At 36.1% G+C, this 26,199-nt stretch overlaps 1 protein-coding gene across 2 annotated transcripts in view; it reads left to right on the top strand.

Moving 5' to 3' along the window:
* PARVG (parvin gamma) overlaps positions 1-26,199 on the top strand; it is a 3,368,585-nt gene that overhangs the window by 2,416,822 nt on the left and 925,564 nt on the right. For both annotated transcript variants that reach the window (XM_044088047.1, XM_044088046.1), the window contains one exon: positions 20,555-20,580. In XM_044088047.1, coding sequence (XP_043943982.1) covers positions 20,555-20,580 — 26 coding nt within the window. The remainder of the gene's footprint in view (positions 1-20,554; positions 20,581-26,199) is intronic.

Here is a 26,199-nt window from a genome sequence, read left to right as displayed (position 1 = left end):
AAATTATGGAGCCCTTCATTTGTTCGAACTTTCAAATATACGAAACCCATTATGGCTGACACCATATGAGCAAACGTTTGAAAGGCCGACAAATGATAGTGGAGATCCCACTACAGTGTGGGACTGGGAGATTCCCCTTTCCTTGACTGTAATGTGATCTTGGAGTGAGAATATTTAACTAGCAGGGGGTGTGGGGGGTGCAGGGGAGCTTGCCCCTTTGCATAACACAGTTTTACTGTGTTTACAGGTAGGTAAATGGTGCTATTTCAGGATGATGGTCTTTCAGAATGCCGATCATATGGTGTTGGCCATATGAAAGTCGGTATTCTGAACAGTCAACATTCTGAAGTAGACCTATATATATATATATATATATATATATATATATATATATATACATATATATATATATATATATCTTCTTTTTCTTTTGGCTGTTCCCATTAGGGTTCACCACAGCAGATCATCTGTTTCCATCTCTTCCTGTCGTCTTCGGAATCTTGCTCTGTCACACCAACTACCTGCATGTCCTCTCTCACCCTATCCATAAACCTTATGTTAGGCCTTCCTCTTTTCCTCTTACCTGGCAGCTCCATCCTTATCATCCTTTTCCCAATATATGCAGCATCCCTCCTCAGCACATGTCCAAACCAACACAATCTCGCCTCTCTGTCTTTTTCTCCAAACCGTCCAACCTGAGCTGACCCTCTAATATACTCATTCCTAATCCTGTCCATCCTCATCACACCCAGTGCAAATCTTAACATCTTTAACTCTGCTATGTCCAGCTTTGACCCCTGCCTTTTTATCAGTGCTACCATCTCCAACCCATCTAACATAGCGGGTCTCACTACCCTCTTGTAGACCTGCCCCTTCACACTGACTGTAACCTGTCTGTCACAAATCACTTCTGACACTCTTCTCCACCCACTCCACCCTGCCTGTACTCTCTTCTTCACCTCTCTTCCACACTCACCATTACTCTGTACTGTTGATCCCAGTATTTAAACTCATCCACTTTTGCCAGCTTAACTCCCTGCATCCTCACCATTCCTCTATCCTCCCTTTCATTCACACACATATATTCTCTCTTAGTCCTGCTGACCTTCATTCTTCTCCTCTCTAGAGCATATCTCCACCTCTCCAGGGTCTCCTCAACCTGGTCCCTACTCTCACTATGGATCACAATATCATCTGCAAACATCATAGTCACGGGGCCTCCTGTCTGATCTCTTCTGTCAGCCTGTCCATTGCCATTGCAAATAAGAAAGGTCTCAGAGCTGATCTTTGATGTAATCCCACCTCCACCTTAAATGTATCAGTCACTCCCACTGCAGACCTCACCACTGTCACACTATCCTTGTACATATCTTGTACCACTCTTACATACTTCCCTGCCGCTCCAGACTTCCTCATAAAATACCACAACTCCTTTCTAGGCACCCTGTCATATGCTTTCTCTAGGTCCACAATGACACAATGCAACTCCTTCTGACCTTCTCTGTACTGCTCCATCAACACTCTTGGAGCAAACGTCACATCTCTAGTGCTTTTTCCCAGCATGAAACCATACCACTGATCACTAATCATCACTTCCCTTTATAATCTAGCTTCCACTACTCTTTCCCATAACTTCATGCTGCGACTGGTCAGTTTTATCGCTCTGTAGTTACTACAGCTCTGCACATCACCTTTATTCTTACAAATTGGTACCAAAACACTTTTTATTCACTCCTCAGGCATCCTCTCACTTTCCAAGACTCCATTAAACAATTTGGTTAAAACCTCCACTACCATTTCTCCTAAGCACATCCATGCTTCCACTGGTATGTCATCTGGACCAACAGCCTTTCTATTTTTCATTCTCTTCATAGCTGTCCTTATTTCCTCCTTGCTTATCCACTGCACTTCCTGATTCACTATCACCACATTATCCAACCTTCTCTCTCTCTCTCTCATTCTCTTCATTCATCAGCCCCTCAAAATACTCTTTCCATCTGGTCAACACACTCTCCTCACTTATGAGTGCATTTCCCTCATTATCCTTTATCACCCTTACTTGCTGCATATCTTTCCCAGCTCAGTCCCTCTGTCTAGCCAATCAGTACAGGTCCTTTTCTTCCTCCTTAGTGTACAACCTCTATTACAACTCTCCATATGCCTTATCCTTAGCCTTAGCCACCTCTATTTTGCCATGCACCTCATCTCCTTATACTCCTTTCTACTTTCTTCATCTCTCTGACAATCCCACTTCTTCTCCGCCAACCTCATCCTCTGTATACTTTCCTGTACTTCCTCATTCCACCACCAGGTTTCATTGCCCTCCTTCCCCTGTCCAGATGTCACACCAAGCACCTTTCTGTCTCCCTTACCAGCTCTGCTGTGGTTACCCAGCTATTTGGTTACTCTTCACTGCCACCAAGTGCCTGTCTCAATTCTTTCCTGAACTCCACCTCACAATCACCCCTTTTCAACTTCCACCATTTGATCCTTGGCACTGCTCTCGCATGCTTCGTCCTCTTCTTGATCAGCAATGTCATTCTACAGATCACCATTCTCTGCTGCCTAACTACACTTTCCCTTGTCACCACTTTACAGTCTTCTATCTTCTTCAGACTGGCCCTCCTGCATAGGATATAATCCACCTGTGTGCATCTTCCTCCACTCTTGTATGTTACCTATGCTCCTTTCTCTTCCTAAAATACATATTCACCACAGCCATGTCCATCCTTTTCACAAAATCCACTACCAACTGACCTTCTGTGTTCCTCTTCTTAACACCATACCTACCCATCACTTCCTCACCCCCTCTGTGCCCTTCACCAACATGCCCATTGAAATCTGCTCCAATCACCACTCTCTCACCTTTGAGTACACTCACCACCACTTAATCCAACTCACTCCAAAATATTTCTTTCTCATCCATCGCACACCCAGCTTGCAGAGCATATGCACTAGCAACATTCATCATTACACCATCAATTTCCAGCTACATAAACATCATGCTATCTGACAATCTTTTCACCTCCAAAACACTCTTGGCATACTGTTCCTTCAGGATAACCCCTACCCCATTTCTCCTCCCATCCACACCATGATAGAATAATTTGAACCCATCTCAGATGCATCTGGCCTTACTCCTCTTCCATCTGGTCTCTTGCACACACAATATATTAACCTTCCTTCTCTCTATCATATCAGCTAGCTCTCTCCCTATACCAGTCATACTACCAGCATTCAAAGTTCCTACCCTCACCACCACACTCCTAACCTTCCTTCTCTCTCTCTCTCTTTATATATATATATATATATATATATATATATATATATATATATATATATATATATTTGGCAGTTCATTATGTTATTCACCTTCTTGATATAGTAATGTTTTATGAAGGATTTTATACTGCCTTTTTATATTCATATATCAACTTTTAAACCACTGGATTTACTTGTTGTTTTGAATGATTCAGTAATGTGGGCACTGCCTTACAACTGATATCTTTCAGCCCCATTTCTTCAAAAACACATTTTTTTAAATATTAAATTAAATGCATCTAGTTTCAGTTTGCCATCTTATTTATTAATTCTTTGCTTCTCCTGTCAACAGTCTGGCAGTGTATCTTGCTGTATTGCCTCCTTGCTTGGTGATTTAATAGAATACATTATTTTCATTTTAATGTTCCCTATCAGAATTGTTTGCTTGTACTGCTGATTTTCTTGTTTTACCTTGATAACATAGAAATTATTTTGTGTCTTCTAATTTTACACTCTGCAAAATGATTTTTTTCTACCACACCTTCTACAAATTTGATTAAATGTAGATATATTTCCTTTTATACTAATAGCCACATCTAGTACATGAGGTTTTGTTTTTCAACTGAGCCATAATACTTTTGCATCCTATGGCACACTTTCTTGTTATTAATTTCTTTTACTAGTGATTTCACAGTATGCATGTTTACTTTACTTGATTCACATTTTCTCTTACAGGTTTACATTTCTTTGGTTAATTCCCTTTAACTGTGCACCTCTAACTTCAGTCAGTCTGCACATGTCCATAACAATAGAGATGGACTGGTATGCTTCTCTAAACAAAGAATTATGCCATTTCCATGGTAATTTCTTAAGACACTAACTCCTGCAACTCAGTTAATTTAAAGATTTTTTTCTCTATGCTTTAGGTCAGTAACATAAGCATCTGTAGTTTCTATTAATCCTCAGTTTCTTGCAAAGAGTAGTGGATGGAAAGATTTTTTTTACCCGACAATAATTCCTGGGTTGCTGTAGTATTGTTGTTATGTTTTGTCTGTTCCTTTTTACAGTATTAATAGTCATTGCACACGGTATTTTTTCAGATATACTGGGTATATGGCTAACAGTAAGAACATATTTATTTTGTGGATCTCCAGCTGGATGTTTTTGCCAAATTACCTTACAAAGACAGAATTCATAGTGTCTACAATTGGTCCACATTTTCATAAAAGTACAAAATACTCACAGGCCTTCTTGTGACTTTACTTTAAAAAATAAACCAGCTTTAATTTATTAATTATATTTTGTACTGCAGAAAGGTAAACAGCTTGAAAAACAAATACTTTTTTTCATGCCTGAAACAATGCTATATTTCTTCTTGTCTCAATTTTTTTTTTATTTTTAAATACATTTGAATGAATTCCATAGTATTTATACATAACATCTTAAATAACTATGTAGACTATTTACATTTGCCTGACACTATAACAGATCTTAATGTATACAGTTACTTTATAAGTATGTCCAATCCATTATCAGAGTGTCTGATCAATTAGGTTCATAGGTTCATAGGTAGGTACTAGGCTATCAGCCCAAGGGCCTAAGTAAGCCTAGCCAACAAGGTTCCCTGGCTTACGCCACCCAAGAAAGTTATTTTCCTATGCCACTGCTGAGCAGAGACATAGAAGTGATCCCCGGGGTGTATTTTTTATTTCCCATCCACTCATCAAGATTTTTCTTGGAGTGCTAATGAAGAACTTTGCTTGACATAGATGGGTAGCCTGTTCCAGAGTATGGGAAGTCTCTGGGACAGGACTCTATCCCTCCAGCATGTCCTGTTTATTGTGGTGACAAGGTTTGGATCCCTAGAGCATGTAGCTCTGAGAGATTGGGATTTCTTTAGGTGTAGTATGTCCAACAGCTCTGAGTCTGACATACCTTTATATGTTAGGCAGAGATCACCTCAGAGTAGACGATATGCTACGGAGTAATGCTGGAGTATTTTTAGATGGTCAGTGTAGGGCATTTGTTTGAGGCCAGTAATCCTCTTTGTGAGGTACTTCTGTGGCCTTTCCAGCTGTTGCACATGCCTTGTGAGGTACATTCCAAAAGGGGCGTTGTACTCTATAATGGGTCTAATGAGTGTCGAGTAGAGGGGAACAATGACCTCTTTTTTCCTGGATGAGAACCCTTTTATGATGAGATGTACCACGTAAAAGGACTTCCTGACTACTGTGGCGATGTGACTATCAAAGGAGAGACTACTGTCCATCTGGGTCCCAAGGTCTCTTATCACACATTCGGTGTTAAGTAGATTGCTGCCTATGTGGTAGTTCATGGGTAGAGAGTTTTTACCAAAGGGGATGACACTGCACTTTTTGACAATGAGCTTGAGGCCATGGCTCTGACACCAGTTAACATTCTGATAATTATTGTATAGTGTCAATCAATGATAAGACTTTTCCCCAAAGGTTGTTGACAAATGGCTTTGGATAAATTCTTAGTTCTTTAATTTTGATTTCAAATAATGTTGTGGTCTTCAATAGGCTGTAGAAGTATTCCAAAGTTGGTACTGTGTTTGTATTCCATCTTCTTGTTATACACTTCCTTGAAATTGCAAGTATTGTCCATATTAAATACATGTTTGACCTATTCACGAGGACCTTCATTCACATTTAATAATACAAGAGCTTTAGTTAAATAAAATGATTCACTAAATAAAGCTTGTAGAAAGTTGTTGATACCATTCCATAAATGGCTTAATTTTAACACAATCAAAGAAAATGTGGTTCCAATCTACATTGTGTACTTGCTCACATCTCCAACATATTCCTTTTATGGAAGAACTAATTTTACTGATCCTATCTGGGGTTTTAAGAATGCTCTGTGCAAGCATTTCCAATTAAAAACTTTCCAGTATTGTGTAAAGGATGTATATTTTATCGCTAATAAGATTTTTTTTAATATCGTCAGTTAACTGTATTGAGTGCCCTTTTGTTATATATTTCCAGTATGAGGTTTGGGTGTTGTTTTGTAGTTTATCAATATTTTGTAAAATTTTGAAATGCTGTTTCCCATGTCAAAGTCATTATACATGATTTCATATACGTATTTCTTAAATTTAGGTATCTCTTTAAATGAAGAATTGTTAATTATTCTACTTAAATATTGTGAATATGACAGAATACTCTGTAAAGTTAGCCAGCATGCTTTGGAATTTTGTATGTTGTTTTTATTACTTGCATATCTAAAACTTTTAGTTCTTTGATACATTGGAGTCAACAAACAAATCCTTTCTGTTCTCAAGAATTAATAGTTTCTCTATATATTTTATGTGGAAAGTTCTTTGTGACTATAAATGGTGTTAAAAGATCAAGCCAGATTTTTAAATCTATATTTGCATTAATAATTTTCCTAAATGAGTCAATGTAATAATTAATAATACGAGTTTTAGTGGGTTTAGTTATGTTATTTTGCATACTAATACATATGTGCCATGGCAAATTGTTTTTAATCTGTTATTTGAAATTTGTTTTGTAAATCAAATAATTTATTGATATTACAGTTAGTAATTATTGTCAATTTGCAGAGTAAGTTGGACTTATCCAATCTGAGACTGTTTTAGATATTGATGCTTTTATATATGTTTCTATATCAGGAAAGTTTAATCCTCCCTGTTTCCATGGTCTGATATGATGTATTAAAGCTATTCTGTTTCTTTTGGGAAACCATAAACATTTTATTAGGCTTGAATTTATTTCTTTAAGTACATTCCTTTCTGGTAACAGTTGTATTGCCAAGACTATATATAGGATCTTGGGCAGTAAAACCATTTTTACTAACGGAAGTTTATCTTCAAATGTTAATATTATTTTGTTCCATTTTTCCACAGAGATTTCAATTGTATTGATATTATTGTAGTTATTTTTAGACTTAATTCATTATTATCCTTGCATAACTTAATTCTTAGATATTTTAAGGTAGTTTCTTGTTTCCCTATGATGTGATCCCCCTTAGTCTGCGGTTCTTTTTTTAATTTAAAAATAAACTTTTGATTTAGATTTACTGAAATGGAGTCCAGAAGTCATGTGAAATTTGTCAATTAATATATCTAATTCTTCTAATGTCTCTTTTGTATTAGATAATATTAGTAATATGTCATGAGCAAATAGCATTACTTTAGAATTGTAATGTTCATAAACATCTATTCCTTTGACTTTTGTATTGTTACAAATTGAATCTGCCAATATTTCAATAGCCAGAGCAAATAGAATCGGTGACATGGGACATCCTTGTTTAGTGCCTTTTGTTATATGTATAGATTCAGAGGTAAAAGGACCTAACTTGACATACGCTAAATTATTTGTATATATATATTCTTTAGGAGATGAACAAAGAATTCAGGAAATTCAAACAGCATTAGGATTTTGAATAAATAGTTCTAATTTAAGGAATCAAATCTATATCTAAGTCAATTATGAGTGTTTCTTTATTTTCTTTATTAACATAATCTACAAGATAAATTATCATTTTAATATTGCCATGTGTGTGTCTATGATACATAAATCCAGTTTGAGCATTATTTATTGTTTTGGATAGTGGTATTTTCATTCTGTTAGTGAATATTGTCATAAATATCTTATAGTCATTCTTTAATAATAATATAGGTCTATATGAGGTACAGAGGTTTGTGGATTTGTTTGGATTTGGTTTGTGGATTTTTTTATATTAGAACATTTTTCATCTAGATTTAATTGATTGATATGTATATTTTCTTTTTGTAAATGTTCCATACAGTGATTTCTATAGGCATCAAGAATGCCAGCTATATCCAAGACATGTTTCACTTTCTTTTCATGGAAGATACTTCTAATGTTATTAGCTTTTGATTGTATTTTTGATTCCTGTGGATAAATTATGTAGATATTTAGAAGTGGCCAAGGTATTAATTTTTATTTTTTCTAAAGCTAAACTAGTTTTATGTGTTAGAATTTCATTGTATTTATTGCTTAATACTTCCACTTTCTTTTTTGTCTACAAATGATTTTGATTTTTTTCAGCTTTTACTGACAAAAGTTTGGATTGTAGATCTAATAATTCAGAATCCCATTCTCTGATTTTTTATACCAAGTTAGGGTTTTACCATATATGCAAACTTTTAAGTCCCATATCATTATTTTATTTATTTCTGTGGTGTAATTAATATCTAAGAAGAACTGTAATTCAGATAATAACCAGGGTTTGAACTCTTTAATTTTAGTTATATATACTGGAATTCTGGAGTTAAAGATTAATATTTTGTACCCATTTTGAAGTTTTAGTATCAATGAATTGTGGTCTGAAAAGGGGCAGGGAGTGATTGAGAAATTAATGATTTTAGAGTGTAAGTCATTTGCAGCAAATATTTTATCTATTCTAGTTTGTGTACCAAATCTGTGATCTTGTTGGGAAAACAACAAAGAGTTATCTTCTTTAAATTTGAAAGTATCTATGAGATGAAATGATTCTTCTCACTTGTTTAAAGCTTTTGATACAGCAGATGTATGCAGTGGTCTTTTATTTGTAGTTTCAGAAATATCAAATATACAGTTAAAATCTTCTCCTAATATTAAGTTGCCTTTACAATTATTGGAAATGAAATCCAAGTTTTTTTAACAGTTTCTGTTCCAATGCCTGGGAACCAGTATAGATTGGTTAGGGTCCATATTCTGAACTATTACTAATGCCATAAGACCTTTATCTTCATACTTATAAATGATTTCTGGGTTAATCACATTTGTTTTCCATAAAATTGTTACCCCTTTTATCTTTGTCTTATAAGTGGATTGTGTCAATATCATATATTCCTTATGATTCTATTTGTAATTGTCATTTGTTTTGAAATGAGTTTCTTGAAGGTAGACAATTTGTGCTTTATTCAGTTTTAAATATTTCAATAGATTTGATCTCTTGCTAGGATTGTTTAAGCCACTGGTATTTAAAGATAATAAAGTTAAATCCATCTTAGGTTATTTAGGCTATGCATTTTTTGTTTTATTGTGACTAGTAAACATTTTTCTCTGATAACTATAAATTATATGTTTGAGCTTTTAAAGGAAATTATCAGTTTTATACTTTGAGTGTTTACCAATAAAGTAATGTTTTGGTCAGGCATACTAAAAATGTTTTTGTGAAATAAAAAAATTAAATTAATAAATGTTACCAAAATTGAGATCCGCACTAGCCATGGAATGAAAATCATTCCTAATCTGATGGATAAACTTAAGTCCATCAGATTATCACTCATACCTTGACAATCCAGAACATCTGTGCTCCATAAATTGAATTATCATATGGAAAATATTTGTAATAGTAATAATCAATATTTATATTATTTTGAACAGATTGTAGATTAGACAGAATTCTAATATAATATAAATATCTACTTATTGCATAAGCAATTAATATGTACATGAAAGATAGATGACAAGCAATTCAATCATAGTAAAGTAGGATGCATCATATATAAAACCTCAGTAAAAGATTATAGCACACAGTTATTTAACATATTCACCCTTATTGATAAAGTCTTTCAAAACTTATTATTTATTTTATTTTATTTTTTTTTTATTTGCAGTTTGTTGACCGGGAAAGTCCATTGGGCCTAGGTTAACCTATTTTCAATGGAGGCCCGAGGAGAAAAGCTCCAAACACAAGAATTTACCAATTTGACAATAAAAACTCCAATATAGTATTTGCAATATTTACAATAATAAAAGCAACAGAAAATTCAAACAATAGTTAAGTATATATTAGGACAATAAAAATGAACAATTAAATTGGAAAAATGCATACTTTTTTATTGAGATGGGAAGGGGTAAGAGGGGTGAATAGCATCAGGTGAGGTGAGAGCAGGAGCATTCCCAGAGAGAGGAGAGAAAGGAGTGGAGTAAGGCCTTAAAGGTAGAGAGATTGGTGATGGTTCTAATGTGTGGGGGAAGTGAATTACATGATCTGGCAAGGGAGAAAGATATTAAGAGTTGCCCTGGAGAACGTATGGGTTTGTAAATTTCTATGAGATTTTGATTATTGGATCTGAGTGTTCTGTGTGGCTGATGCATTTTTAGGGTAGAGGAGAGGGAAGGACAGTTAGAGGGTTTGAATATGAGCTTATGTACTGTTGTAAGTTGAGTGTATGTCAGGTAGTTTGGCAGTTCAAACCAGTTTAGGGAATGGAGGGAGTTGAGGTGATGAGTGGAGAATTTGGATCCGGTGGCAAACTTGGAGATTTTGTTATAGCAGGAAGATAGTTTAGATTTGATGTTTGAGTGAAGGTTGTTAAGGAGAGGGGCTCCATATAGAAGAGAGGGAATGAGGTAAGTGGTGGATAGGAGTTGTATGGATGAGGGAGTAAGGTAGCGATTGTGACGGTAAGGCATTCCAAGTTTTGGTGTTTTTTTTAATGTTAGTTTGTAGGTATGTTTCAAATTTTAATTGATTGTCAGTAAAGACTCCCAGCAGTTTTGCATAGGGAACTATTTCAATAGAGGTCTTGTTATGGCTGTATATAGAGAAGGATGCTTTGTCAATATTGGTGTGCCTAGAGGGGGTGAATATCATAATTTTTGATTTTGATGCATTGAGAGCCAGATGGTTATCTAGCATTCAGGCCTCAGTGCAGGAGAAAGCTACTTTAGTTAAATTCATGAGTTTGGGGAGAGAATTGGCAGAGCAGATGATAGTAGAGTCAGCTGCATATTGCACAAGTTTAGCATTAGTGATGTTCTGATGGAAGTCAAAAATAAAAATGTTGAATAGTAAAGGGCCCAATATTGATCCTTGTGGAACACCTGTTGGTTTGTGGAGGAAGGAGGAAGTGCAGTTGTTTCACTTTACTGCTTGTTCCCTGTCTTTGACGTTGCTGGTGAACCAGTTGATGGAAGAAGAGGAGAGGTTGAGATGAGAGAGCTTAGACAGGAGGAGATTATGGGAGACTGTATTGAAGGCCTTGGATAAGTCGAGAAGAAGAGTAGATACTATCTTACCAGAATCATGAGCAGAGTTAATGATTTCAAGAAAGGAGAGCAGGGCAGTAGTGGTGCTGTGTCCAAGTCTAAACCCATGTTGTGTGGGGGTCAGTTGCTGATTGTCTGACAGGTAGGGTAAGAGTTGTAGGTTATATAATTATAATATAAATAGATGGTAATATTATTTATACCTAATGTTTATAATACAGTGTATTTTGCTGGATATATCAGAAGTTATATTTCATTGTTTGCCAGCATTTAAGCAATCACTTTGTTGCTAACTTACTTAAAGCATCAAGTTTGTTTTATGTAAACATTGATGAACGTTAGTGCATTTTAATTATCAGTGCATCCCTCTTCCCCCATTTCCTACACATAAGGATTTTCATATCTGTTATTTCTTATTATAAAACAAGTGAAATTATAGGTTAAAATAGCAGATTCACTTATTGTGATTAATGATTACAAGTTCCCTTTCCATATTCATAAACTGCCATTTTATGGCATATACTGAAATTTTTTTAGATTTAAACGGCAACATTCTATTTTGTATAATTAGCAAAGGTTAAACTGACTGATTATTGTCAATTTAATACTATTTGTTCAAAATGCGATTGTTACATTCTGTGACATTCCTAGTTCAGACTTCTTTTGTTTCCCTTGAACAACTTTGTCAGTTTAATGTCATGTCATATATAAAACATTAGTTACCTTGGTAACAGCTTAAGTATTATGTATGGTCAAGATGGGTTACAAAACCACAATTCAAGTTAATGCAATTATATGACTTGTTATGCACTTTTACTTATATGAGATAATCATCTTGCTTCCCCTTGATGTTCAATATAATGTATGTCATTTATGACAAGTTAAAACATTAGTGTTATTATACACAAGCCCATGTTATTAAACTGAGTGTCTATTGTCAATTTAATAATATTTGTTCAGAATATGATTGTTACATTCTGTGACATTTCAAGTTCAGGCTTCTATCGTTTTTCTTGAACAACTTTGTCAGCTTGATGTCATGTATAAACATTAGTTACCGTGCTAACCCCTTAAGTAGTATATATGGTCAAGATGGGTTACAAAAACTACAATTCAAGTTAAAGGAATTACATGACTTGTTATGCATATTTACTTATATAAGAAAATCATCATGCTTCCACTTGATGTTCAGTGTAGTATATGTCATTTATGACAAGTTAAGACAGTGGTGTTATTATGCACAAGCCCATGTTATTAAATCCTGTCTTTAATATCTAAATTCAGCAGACTGCTTCATCTTATATGACAATTATATATTTTATGTCTAGAGTTACTAAAATCATACATTATATAACTATTGTGTGTGGATTTTTTTGGCTGTTGCTTAGTTATTTGAGAAACCCCAAGCTGTAATTTTAATCCTTATTATTAACTCATTCCAAGCATGTTTATTCAGTCCATAGGCTTTAAATTATGAGACCCTTCTAGTTTCTTATTTGTTATATTTCCATCCTTACATATACACTACTACAGTACTTCAAGCATGGGCAACAATACTCATCCAGTTTTGCCAGAATACCATTCACTAGTTCATGTGGTGTGTTTCCAGGCTGTTCTTAAAATATCCAAACCAATATTTGTCCTGTTCCATTTTACCAGCCTGTTCCATGCAGTGGCTACTCTGCCAGTGAACCACTCAATGCACCTTTAATTCCCACAGATATTTCCACGAAGGAAATCTGACAAGCTAGCACTTCCTGGCAACCGCAAACACCCCTAGAATCAGCTATCCCCATATGCCCAACATGTCTGAGCAAGCTCACCTCCTAGAACACTGCAAAGGGCTTTGCACAAGACCAAGTGCTCTTAGTCTTTCACAATAACTCAGACTTCCACTCTCATGAAAGTCTCTAATGTGTCTGGACCAAAATTTTCTTTTAAATATAAAATTGTGCTTATTATTTATTTATTTATTTTTATCAAGAATCAATTTAATGAGCTAAACAAAGTGTTGGGAAACCATCAATATGTGTACATGTGGTTTAAAACATCCCTTTTATTATATATATATATATTTTTAAACCAAAAACATTACCAAGAGTCATCTCAGAGGCTCCTCAGAGCCATTAAGCATTATCATCACTCTGTCTCCGTTACCATAGGTTCATAGGTACATACTAGGCTATCTGCCCGAAGGCATTTATAAGCCTAGCCAGAATGTGTTGGCTTTCACCGCCCCCTTAGATTAGTTCTCTGTGCTTCTGTCCAGCAGAACCACTGAAGTGATCCCCGGGGTAAACGTTCTGTTTCCCATCCACTCGTCAAGGTTTCTCTTGAAGAGTGTTAGCAAGGATCTCTGCCTAATGTAGATTGGAATCTTGTTCCAAAGCATGGGAAGTCTCTGAGACAGGAATCTATCCCTCCAGCACGTCCTATTTATTGTTGTGATGAGGTTTAGATCCCTAGAGCATGTGGCTCGAGGAGATAATGTTTTCTTTAGGTGGAGCATGTCCATCAATTCTGGGTTGGACATGGCCTTGCAGGTCAGGCAGAGATCACCTCTGAGTAGGCAATATGCAACCTAGTACAGCTGGAGTTTCTTCAGTCGAGCTGCATAGGGCATCTGTTTGAGGCCAGTGATCCTCTTGGTGAGGTACTTCTGTGATCTTTCTAGCTGTTGAAGGTGTCTTGTAAGGTACATCCCAAATGGGGCATTGTACTCTATGATGGGTCTGATGAGTGATGAGTAGAGGGGCACAATGACCTCTTTTGATCTGGATGCGAACCCTTTTGTGATTAGGTGGGCCACATAGAAGGATTTTCTAACCACTTTGGCAATGTGATTATAAAATGAGAGATTACTATCTACTTGGGTCCCCAGATCCGTTATCACATTTTCCATATTTAGGTGACTACCAACTATGTGGTAGTTTGTGGGTACTTTGTTTTTTCCAAAGGGGATGACTATGCACTTTTTGGCATTTAGCTTGAGGCCAGGATTTTGACACCAAGTATCCATCTCAGTGAGACCCTTTTGGAGGATGTTTGTTTCAGCCAGAGAGTCAGTTGTCTCAGTTGTCTGTGAACTTGGTCAGCCACAGTCCTCCTGTGCTTGCCTGTTCCTCTGAGAAGTATATGCTGAACAGGAGGGGTCCTAGGACTGAGCCTGGGGAATGCCACTTATAACCGGTTTAGAGTCAGAACTAGCTCCCACAACTCTCACCCTGTGGGTTTTGTCCATGAGCCAGTTGGCAACCCATCTTGTGACATAGGGGTTTATGTTCAGGCTGGAGAGCTTGTCTATAATACCAGAATGGGGAATGTTGTCAAAGGCCTTTGCGAGGTCTAAGTAGGCTGTGTGTAGCACCTTTCCCTCATCTATAGCCTTGGTAACTGTCTCAAAAAAGTCCACTATGTTTAGGAGGCATGATCTGCCCTTAACAAAGCCGAACTGGGTAGGGTCCAGTGTTTGGATGTTCCCAGTGTCTCTGTTAATGTGTTCCATGATGATATATGACCATAGCAACCTGGGAGCATCTGTTTCTGTTAGTGTATCTGTATACTGCATACTAGAGGCTCGCAATGCTCCTGAAGCAAAGTTTCACTTTACTGCAACTTCAAGCCTAAATTCCCTCCCTTTCAGTGAGGCAGCAGCCAGGAAAAGAACAGAGAGCAAGCAGATAAAAAAAAAAAACTCTCAACAAGCTGCCACAACAAGCGCTAACACATTCTTCCAGCCTTCCCACCTCTCACTAAACAAACCATTCTCTGCCAAAATATCCCAACTCATAGTTTTATCCACCCCCTTCCCCTGTATCCAGGCTAAAACACCAAATGTCTCTTCCTAATATACAAGCATCAGTAAACCTCAATCACAAGCCACAACCCACAGCTTCCCTGAGGCAAAAATGGCAACAAACAACAGCTGCATCTGCACACACCATGTCAGGCTTAATCAAACAGCACTTGAAGCTATGATACCTGCCATAATTGATATTAACTATGTTTAGACAGAATAATAATGACATGTGTGTTAGCTGCCAGACACGGCTGCACCCACGCATAACATATCAGGATTGATCAAACAGCACTCGAAGCTATGATACCTGCCATAATTGATATTAACTATGTTTAGACAGAATAATAATGACATTTCTAGAAGCTGCCAGACACAGCTGCATCCACGCATGCCATATCAGGATTGATCAAATGGCACCCGTAGCTGTGATACCTGCCATAATTGATATTAACTATATTTAGACAGAATAATGAAGACATTTGTACTAAGAGCTTGTTACTATTATTCAACCAGGATATACATGACATTTCTAATACTTTAACTGAAGAAGGCATTAATGTCCATGACAGCATTTTTTTTCAAAACACTCTACTGTTACTGTTATTATATATGATGTTAATTAGTTACATTTGAGTCTGAACTCTGATGAGTGGTACCTTGTTGAATTAGTTAATTACCTAAATTATTATAAGTAAAAACAATAAAAAATGAACAAGATAAGTCTTCATTGAGTTCAAGTAGGGGAATAGAAACTTCTATGTTTATATTATATGTTGCTTTGTTTGGCTGATATATAATGTAAATAGTAATCCATCTTGACCTACCTTTGTTTGTGAAGAATTACTGGACTATTTGTACATTCTGAATAAATCATTACTGTTTTTCAGTTGTTTAAGAAACCCTCTTATTTTAAAATAAAAACAGATGACAAGTGATGTACCATATCAGTTGATATTTTGAGAGATGTAGTTTTAAGAGTTATTTTTTTTGGGACAGCTATCTTGGAATCACTTTTTTTGTTTCTTCTTTCTAGCATCAGTCCAAGGATTTGTTTCTTTTATTCGTTTAAGAGTAGAGGCCATCCATTCCATTTCTTCTGGGATAGACACTATGTTGTTGTTTTTGACGAATATAGTAGCTTCTTCTAAGTCATTAAAGGTTCTCATCTCATTGCCAAAAAGTATTTTTATATTGGCTAGAAAGGCCAGCTGTGCATTAATGTTGTTTTGTTTCAACAGTTTTATTATTGGCTAGACATTTTTCCTTTGTTCTAGTATTCTGGAAGAATAATCATTCTCAAACCTTATCAGGCTTTGATTGTATTTTAAGGGTGATTTTCTCCAAGCAAATTTTAATATTGTTACTTGTCCAGAAATGAAAGACATTTTATAACTATGGATATAGGTGGAGTATTTGTTGAGTTAGAAGCAGGTTTCCTCAATGCTCTATGCACCATTTCAATTCCAAATGAAATTTCAAGTCTAAAATTCAGGAATCCAGGTTAAGAATGAAATAATGTTTTCTCTTTCATTGTTTACAGGCAGACCATAGATCCTTATGCTGTTTCTCCTTTCCCTGTTTTCTAAGTCATCTATTTTGTTAAGCAGCCATGTATTCTGTTTAAGCAGAAATTGTTTTTGGAATTCTTCCTTTCTGAGTTTCCCTTCAATATAATTTAGAGAAGTCTCTATATTTGTTATTTTTGTATGGTGTTGCTGTAATAGATCCTTAAGGGTATCAGCCTGTTTTTGAGAATTTAATTTGAGGTTTTCTAAGTCATTTTTAAAGGCATGCACCTTCAAAGATAGTTCATGTAAGGTAGACGTCATCAACTGCAGTTCTTTTTTCAAAGCAGCATCTGGACAAGAATTCCTTGAGTTGTACATATTCAATGACTCAATATATCTCCACGTTACTTGACAGGAACATTTTTGTATATCTCCACCAAAATTGATATTTATGTAGTTTAGTAGTTTATCTATAGATTTCTGAAGTGTTATACTTGAAAATAATAACATTTTCCTACATTACTATACTAGTTTAGGGAGGTCTCAAAATTCACTGCTCTCAGTTGGTCATCTAGGCTCCACCCCCACAATGCTATATTATAGCAATAACCCACTTCTGGGTGTGGGTAATGCTAAATTTACCCACGGTTGGCGTGGTTTGGTCCCGAGGGCAAAGCCCGAGGGACCAAACAAAGCCAACCGTGGTAAATTTAGCATTACCACACCCAGAAGTGGTTATTGCTATTATCATGACATTATTTAAGAAAATAAACTATTACTTTTCTTAAATAATGGCATAGTATAATGCCTGTTTACTGCCCTTCCGCAGATGTCTGGCATCCGCGGCAGTTCTGATGTACTGCGCGCCTGCGCAGTACACCAGAGTTGGCAAAAGCAACGGAGAACGCAAGATCTCCGTTGCTTTTGTTATAGCTATGTTAAATGAGTTTAACATAGCAAGACAGTTTTAAAATAAGCAACGGAGATGTCCGTTGCTTATTTTAAAACTGCCTCGCTATGTTAAACTCATTTAACATAGCTTAAATAAAAAGCAACGGAGATCTTGCTTTCTCCGTTGCTTTTTTTTAAAACACTGTCTCGCTAAGTTAAATGGGTTTAACATAGCGAGACAGCTTTAAAATAAGCAACGGAGATCTCCATTGCTTATTTTAAAGCTGTCTCGCTATGTTAAACCCATTTAACATAGTGAGACAGTGTTTTAAAAAACCGAGTTATACTAAGGGAAAAAAGTCCGGGCGACCGGACCTTTTTCCATTAGTATAACTCGATTTACAATGGGCACGCTGGCCAATCAGCATGCACGTTTTGGGGGGGGGTCATGGTATAATTCTAATGTTTGTTAAGATGCTTAAAGAGTAACCAATCTGTATGGAGACTTTACTATGACTGTCTTCTAGAAGGAGGTATAACACTTGATATGCATTTCCTGCGTATGAGCTGTTAAATATTTTTGCCCAGTGTACTATACCTAGTGCAAACCTGCCTTTCCTCGCTTTTTGCTGATATCCAAGCCTGATTATGTTTACCACTGAATATATTCAAAATTGTGTTTAATTTTGGTAGTACAAAGTTTCATGAAATGTGATATTTTTAGGATAAAAGCACGGTCCTTTCAGTCCAGGTCTTGAGTCCTTGATCATAAAAACACACACAGCAAACAGCCCTATGCTTTTAGAAATGCAATTTGTGCAGACCTGTGAGGGTGTGTGTGGGGGGCACAGCCCACCACATTGGGGGTAAGGGGGGGTGTAGCCTCCCACTTAGTTTGCGTTTATATTGTCTTCTGGAAAGTTAGTCATTGGTGTTGCAAGAATGCATGTCTATGGTTTAAAATGTATTGTTTTGAAGCTTTCAGTAAAATATAATATAAAATGAGACTAGTTGTCCCCTAACTCCAGGATCACACTACAGTGAGGAAAAGGGCATATACATTTTACTTGCCTTACAGTACTCTACAAGTGCTAGTACTTCACTTTAGTGAAATGAGATTCGGTGAAATGAGTTTTCAGCAATTTGGTCAGGGTGAATTCAAATTCAGTGAAATGGGCTTTCAAAGTAGACCCATATATATATATATATATATATATATATATATATATATATATATATATATATATATATAATGTGTGTGTGTGTGTGTGTGTGTGTGTGTGTGTGTATATGTATTTCACAGTTTCATTTCCCCAAATACCCACCTTCCTTTGGGAGAGAGTATATTCTGTGTTTAAATATAGCTTGTGGCAGTGCACATACTAACAGGAATAGTAAGACATAAATTTTGACTCAGTCTACTCCCAGAAACTGACATATTCCACTTATAAATATTAACATATCATTTATAATATACATAATACATCATAGTATCATAAGACATATTTGCTCAGAACTTTCTTCAACTCTTTCTTCACTTTTCCCTTCTTTTCTTATATCCCAGGGCTGCAAGCAGTCATCTGTAAGTTCTCAAACTACTGACCTTCACCATCTCTTCAACTTATCTGACTCTTCCATCCATTGGCTGTAGGCCTCTTATCCATCCTTCCACATACAGTAATACATTCTCCAATCATCCTCATCTCTACCTTATCCCAAAAGTATGAACTTCCAACATTTTGGGAACTGCTTCTCATACACTCTTTCCCATTCCAGGCTGAGACTAAAATAGGTCCATTTGGATCCCTGCTTACCCTGGTTGCCAAATAGAATAAATAAAATGAAATAAAATAAAATAAATAAATTCCTCTCTGCAACTATTTTATAAATGTTTAGCTGCTTAACACTTTGAAAACATATGTGGATTTCCTGTTCTTCTCTCCACATCTCCAACATTTCCGCTCCCCCACTTCTAGCACTTCTTCTTGTTAGTTACAATTCTGTAACTGATGAGGAGTTCTGAACCATCTATACAGCCATTGCTTTAGAACACAAGGCCCCACATTAATTCAACAAGACTAGATTATTTGCCTATTCACAATGCAGATGAGAGGATCAAGGGCAATGATGTGTTCACCACAAAGAAGAAACAGTTCTAATCAGTACTAGGAAGTAGTTTTGAGAACCAAGAAAAACTAAGAAATGCTATTGCAGAAAGTTTTTTTTTTTTAATTTTGTGAAGGAAAAGTCTGAACATTAATAAATAAGCACTGAATATATTTGTTTCTTTTCTAATCTGAGGTAGTTTTAATTTGGGGACTTTGTTTAATGGACATTTATATTGACATACCGTTGGTAATTGTAAAATTGCTAAAAGTGCATGGTTTTACATGTCAAAAAATTAATTACTGAAGTTAAACTTGACTACATAATTCTAGCCTTAGTTTTAATATATCCAGCTGCAGTTTTTTTAATATTATAAAAAAATCTTGCTTTATATTACAATTTGAAACATTCCAGGTACCTAGGGTCTACCTTCAAATGATGCCAGTGGTATTTTGAATGTTGGAATAAAAACAGATATATTGTCATAATGTTGTGGTTACTGTTTGTTGCAAAAGTTATTCCACTTGCCCTAGGAATGCTGACTTCCTGTAACTTGGTAATCTAGAAATGGTGGTCATATCAGGGTAGTCCAAGGATAAAACCACACGTTTGTTGAGTCAAGGGAAGGCCAATGTCTTTAATATTTACTTTGGTTTATCAGGTAAGGTGTCTGATGTGGAATTTAGGGAATTTGGGTTAGTGTTTTTTGACTCAACTGTCATTATTTGGCCTTCATAATTAGAGCTCGGTTAATTTGGTTATTTTGTGCTACAGAGTAATACTATGCTTACAGATATGGATGTACAACAAATACTTAGTTAATATGTTTTGACTCTGACAGTTTTTAATCAGTAAGCAGCTATTGTTTGCAGATTAAAAAACGAGTAGTTGATTATTTCTGCATATATGATTGTTACTTACATGATGTGCGCCTTCACAGAGGAGTAGGTTGCTCATAATCATTAATCATTAATCTTCTTCTGTTGTCTGTTTTTTAGGGATGACAAAGAATGCAAATTAACTAGTAAGTATTTCATTTATTTATTTTTGCATACTACTAATGTGTTCCTTTGTTTTCCTTTTCAATGGGTCCTGACTATTTTGTTGGACCTGTTCATCCTCCCTTAAGTGTGATCCCTTTGACTCATTCATTTCTTTGGGTGTGAGGGTCAAGTGAATTGGATAAATTGGAAGCAATGCTGTCATTCCCAAGGTGGATCAATTTTCAATTTAAAGCCTTATCTCTCCAAGAGGGTGTTATGCAGTTGGACCTTGTGATGCACTGTCATGCTTCCATGTGATGTAATGAACTGGATCTGACCCCAGCTACACTAACACCCCCATGTGATCCCCTGTCTCCACCAGAGGATACACCACAATGAATCTGCACTCTGTACACACAACTCCTCATCTCATGAAGGCTCAAAATTTATTTTGCCTCTCCTTCCTCTCATTAGCTTCAAGAAGCACCCCAACCACTAATCAAACTTGGTAACCCAAGGTCATAGTTAGGGCTATATCCCTCTGTGTCAATGCAGTTACATTTAATGTTTGTTACTGATAAAAGCTCTTGTCATATCATACAGCAGCACATTGCTGAAGTATTCAGGCATAGTAATGCACCCATTTCTCACATTTATGAGAGAGCACAGTGTCTTTCATATTTCTGTTAGTACACTGCTTCACTCTTTCCAAAGGCTATCGGTCATCTCCAAAGCAGTTTCTTCCTAATGTCTTGTGTTAGTTAAAATAATCTCCTACTTGTGGTCATAAAAGCATAGAAAAAATAATTTCGGAACAAAAGTAAAACAACACCTTGCACTAGGAGATAAATGTGAGTGTTTCATACTAATACTAAACTGCCCGCCTATTTCAGTCACTGACATCATCAAGCCCCTTTTTGCCATGGGGTTGTGATGTGACATCATTAGTCAATATGAGCAAATCACCCAGAGTCAGTGCTGAACACAGAGCAAATGTTTTCATTGTTAAGTGGCTCTGACTCTCTGGCTCTGGCTCTGACTCTGGCTGAGTGTTAGGAATTAATACTGCTAATGTTGCACCTGGGTTTCTGTGTCCGTGTATCTGTATGTTTGTTCATATCTCAGTAACTACAGCAAGGACTTGTAGAGCTATAGGTATATGATCATCAGAAATACAGGGCAATTGTCTCACAACCACTTATGCTCTGCCAATACCCATGCTCAGAATGAACTTCCTATACTGATCATGGTCTGACCAGTAAAGTCAAGGGTGAATTTGTGAATACTATCCAGTTCCCATTTGAAGGAAGACAATATATCACAATGTTTAATTTGCAGTGGGAGTCTATTCCAGATGTAAGGAATGTGCTGTGTAATGAAACTCTCTCTCCACTTTGTTCTGTTCATTTGCTGGTGAAGATTTTATCCCTTGTTCTAGTATCTGTGGGGCAACTGGATTTGTGGAGATAAAAGGATCCTGTTCTACTTGATCTCTAATGGCTCAGAGGTGTTGATCTCCCCACAGAAGTCTATAAGATATTGAATACAAGGACAGCACTTTCAGCCTTTTCCAGTGGTGTAGAGTTTTTAAGCCAGTGATAATCATTAGGTAATAATAATAATAATAATAATTAGGACAATCTGAGGTCTTTCTAGCTGTTTGACATGTTTAGTAAGATACATCCCAAAGGCATTATATTCAATAATTGGCCTAATCGATGCTGAATATAATGGGACAATGACCTGTCTGGATCTAGAAGATTCTTCCTTGGCAATCAGCTGTGCTAAGGAGAAGGACTTCCTGACTACTTTTGTTATATGATGATCAAATAGGATGGCAGCCCCTTTGTCCCAAACTGATTATATCCTAAACTCTGATAGCGGCCTGCTTACAGGTCCCCTATTTATAGAACTGACAAAGGCATTTGGCCTCATTGACCACTGTCTTCTCCAAAAACAAATTAACTGAAATTGGTATAAGTCCAAACTCCCCCTCCCTGGTTTAAAAATGTCCTCATTGACAGACACTTCAGAGTTAAAATAGGATCCTCCAAAACAAAATGTACACCTATTACTAAAGGTGCACCACAAGGATTCATGCTTGCCCCCTCCTCTTCTCCATATTCATTAACAAACATCCTTTTTACCTCCCCTGTCTCCTACTTATCCTCCATGCTGATGACATGCTCAATTACAGATCAGTTCATTGTCACACCAATATTCATTGCCAATTCCAATAAGATTTACATCAGCTCCACCAACAGCTCATAAACCATAAACTACTTCTCAATCTCACCAAGACCAAAACTATACCTTCATTAGAACTCCACAGAAAATTCACCAAGCACCTTACTCTTTAACCATCTTTGACCTATACAACCATTTCATAGAAACGACTTCCACCTTTCAATACCTAGAACTATGGCTTGATCAGTCACCAAACTTCCATTTCTTCATAGACAAAGTGAGAGACAAAATAAACTACCTCCTCTTCTGGGCCTGAAGGATCTCTCAACAATGCATCTACTACAAACACATTTATGACATCAATAAAACTTAGTCAGCCAATTCATTGTATAAACATATTGCTATAAATAATGGTCATAGTTTTCATTTTGCTGTTATTGAGCAAGTAGATTCTAGCCCTAGGCGTGGCTCATGGTTGATCGTATTAGAGAAAAGGAAACTGTGTTGGCAGATTTTCTTGACCTCTAGGACTCTATGAAATTATATGTATTAATAGCCTTCTTAGGTTAGAGTCATATAGAAAATAGCAATAGTGTTTTCTTTTTTTTTTCCTCTATATAATCATGCTTTTGGTCATACTTTCATTCCATTTTATTTTATCTTCATAAATTTTAGGGATGTATCAGATTTAGTGTTTGCATAGTCATATTTTAACTTATTTGTTTATTTGATATAATGCAAGTTAGTAAGATATTATATTTCAGCTTGACAACAATAACTAATATTATACACTTTATTTTTCAACATATCTATATTTTAATTATTAATTTATTTATTCATTCTCAACAGAAAAATAAGTAAATATGTTTATATTTATAAAGGCCTATGGTGGTACTGGTAACTAGCTATAGTTCATGAATAACACATCAGAAGGAAGTTGTTAAACAGATAGATGTTGTGTATGTTTGTTTAAATAATTTGGCTCCAAATTCAAATGTTTTACTTGTCAGCTGATATATAAGATGCATCACATGATTTGTTATCAGTATCTGAAGTTGTCTGTATGATTTTAGATGAAAGCATTTATCTTTTATTGCTTTCCAGATACATTTTTGCTTTTTTTTCTAATTCATTTAGTGCTGATTCACAGTATATTCCCAGGTTTTTCAACCAGAACGCCAGTTTCATAGTTTGTTTAGTTATTGGTCTCCTGTTGTATTATTTTGAGGATCCCAACTCTACGGTCTACTCCAACTCCAAGCATTTATTCCCCTTGTAGGCAGACTTCATGAAAAAAATCCTCTCATAACCTAAGATACTACTCACAAGCCATACCAACCCTTATTACCCCTAGAATCAAACCCCACAGCACTACACTTGTTTTCTCCTCTCAGGCACCTGCTCTTTGGCAAGCTCTCTCCATAGACTTAAAAGAAATCAATACTTACTCTAAATTCAGAATGCAACTCAGAATGTAATTCTTCATCCAAGCCAAATGCTCCTGCATGGACAATGCAGGCTGCGTCCTACAAGACATAACAGCTAACCTATTTCCTTTTAGAGTGTCCTCTCCTGGCTTAACATTTACTGAAGTTTGACCTACTTTAGAAACTCATGTTCATATTGTACATTACACTCTGCTTGATTATAAATTTCACTGTGCTTTTTCACTAGAAAATATATACACAATTTTTTTATAAGTAATTATTCTAGACTACTCTGTTATTGTTTACATTTCTGCATTTTTTGTTTGTGAAATGTTTTGCATTTCACCTAGGCTGAGTCTAAAACTGGTCAGTATAGATCAGTGCTCTACTCCAGTAAACCAATGTACATATTCTCACACACACACACACACACACACACACACACACACACACACACACACACACACACACACACACACACACACACACACACATAGAGAGAGAGAAAGCGAGAGAGTCCAATAGCAACATAGCTACACCTGGTTCAACTTAAACACATAGGACTCCGGGTGCAATATCATTATTTAAAAAAGCTTTTAAAAGCTTACTTTTCTTTGTTCTATTTGTTTCTTTGGTTTTTTTTTTTTTTTTTGTGATAGATATTGAGTAAGTTGTATTGAGGGACTTTACCTTTTAAGAGATAGATTTAAAAGTTTTGCCATAGCCAGTTCTGGATGTACACCGATGATGTCATGGGGGGAAACTGGTTTGTTGTTTTCAGCAATCAGTCTGGTTCTTGAAGCAGAACAAGTGGAGTAAAGTTTCTTTATATGCTGCATCTGCATTGATATTTTGTAGTGCTGGAAGTTTTGTTGCTGTTGGACTACATGTTATTCCATGCACTGCTTTTTACATCTTGTGCACTGTTTCTAGATGTTTGCATATAAAATAAATAAATAAATGCTTAAATAAAATCACAGGTCATTAATTAGCTAATTAGCAAGCCACATGCCAATGTCTCTATCAGCATTATCATTCTGAAATCAGGTATTATCTGTGTTGTATAATGGGTGAAGGAATGATTTACCAAATGTGACTTAATTTAAGCCCATTCTTAACATATCAGTTGTTTACACGTTTAGCTTCTTGTTGCAGGGCATGGGTACCAGAGTGTGACCTGACAATGACTCACAGTTTGCAGTAATCTGCAGACTTTGTTAGCCAAAGATACTGGTTTGTGATCTGGAGGTTGGAAAAGTGCCACCAAAAAGGGTGCCATTACAGAGCCCTGTGGAACACAGGTCATTTTCGTACTCTTTGATAAAACACCTACTACCTGCACAGTATGTATTCTATCCCTTAGCCAAGTTTTTATCCATTTTAACACATTGGGAGCTATTTGAAATGCATTTAACTTACAAACTCTGTGTCAAAGGCATTGGCCTAATCAAGACATGCTGTGTGTACAGCATGGATGCTGTCATCAGCTTGTGTTACTTTTTCAAAGAAGTTAACCAGATTCATTAGGCATGATCTATTCTTAAAAAAGCCGAACTGCTGTGTGTCTAATCTGATAAGATTTTTAATGTCATAGTTAATCAGATAAGTTATAATGTGCTCTGTGGGTTTACATGAGACTTCAGGCTGATGGGTCTCTAATTCCAGGGGTCAGTGGTGGTGCGAGCATTATGGAGTGACTTCAACATCACTGTGCACCAGACTACAGGGATGAAACCAGAGGATCCATTCAGGTTGAACAATTTAAGTAGTGGTTCTGCCAGAGTTTGCTTGGTGCTGTTTACTAAACAGCCAAGTATATTGTTAGGTCCTGTGGTGGAAATGTTGCTACTTCTTTCTTAAGTATACCAAGTGTTATGAGGCTGACAACAGAATGAAGACAAGGCAGGTCTAACAGCATATATACATGTTATATATCTACACACATGCATACAAGATTATAACTGTTACCAACTCCAAGGTCAGCCAATTTGACTTTTAGACTTTTAATAAAAAAATAAACAGTGGTTTTATCATCTGTCATTAATG

This window comes from Protopterus annectens, chromosome 11.part0, assembly GCF_019279795.1.
Source record: "Protopterus annectens isolate FY-2018-M chromosome 11.part0, PAN1.0, whole genome shotgun sequence".
NCBI lineage: Eukaryota > Metazoa > Chordata > Ceratodontiformes > Protopteridae > Protopterus > Protopterus annectens.
Note: the sequence above shows the minus strand (reverse complement) of the source record. Positions and strands in the feature narration are given on the sequence as shown.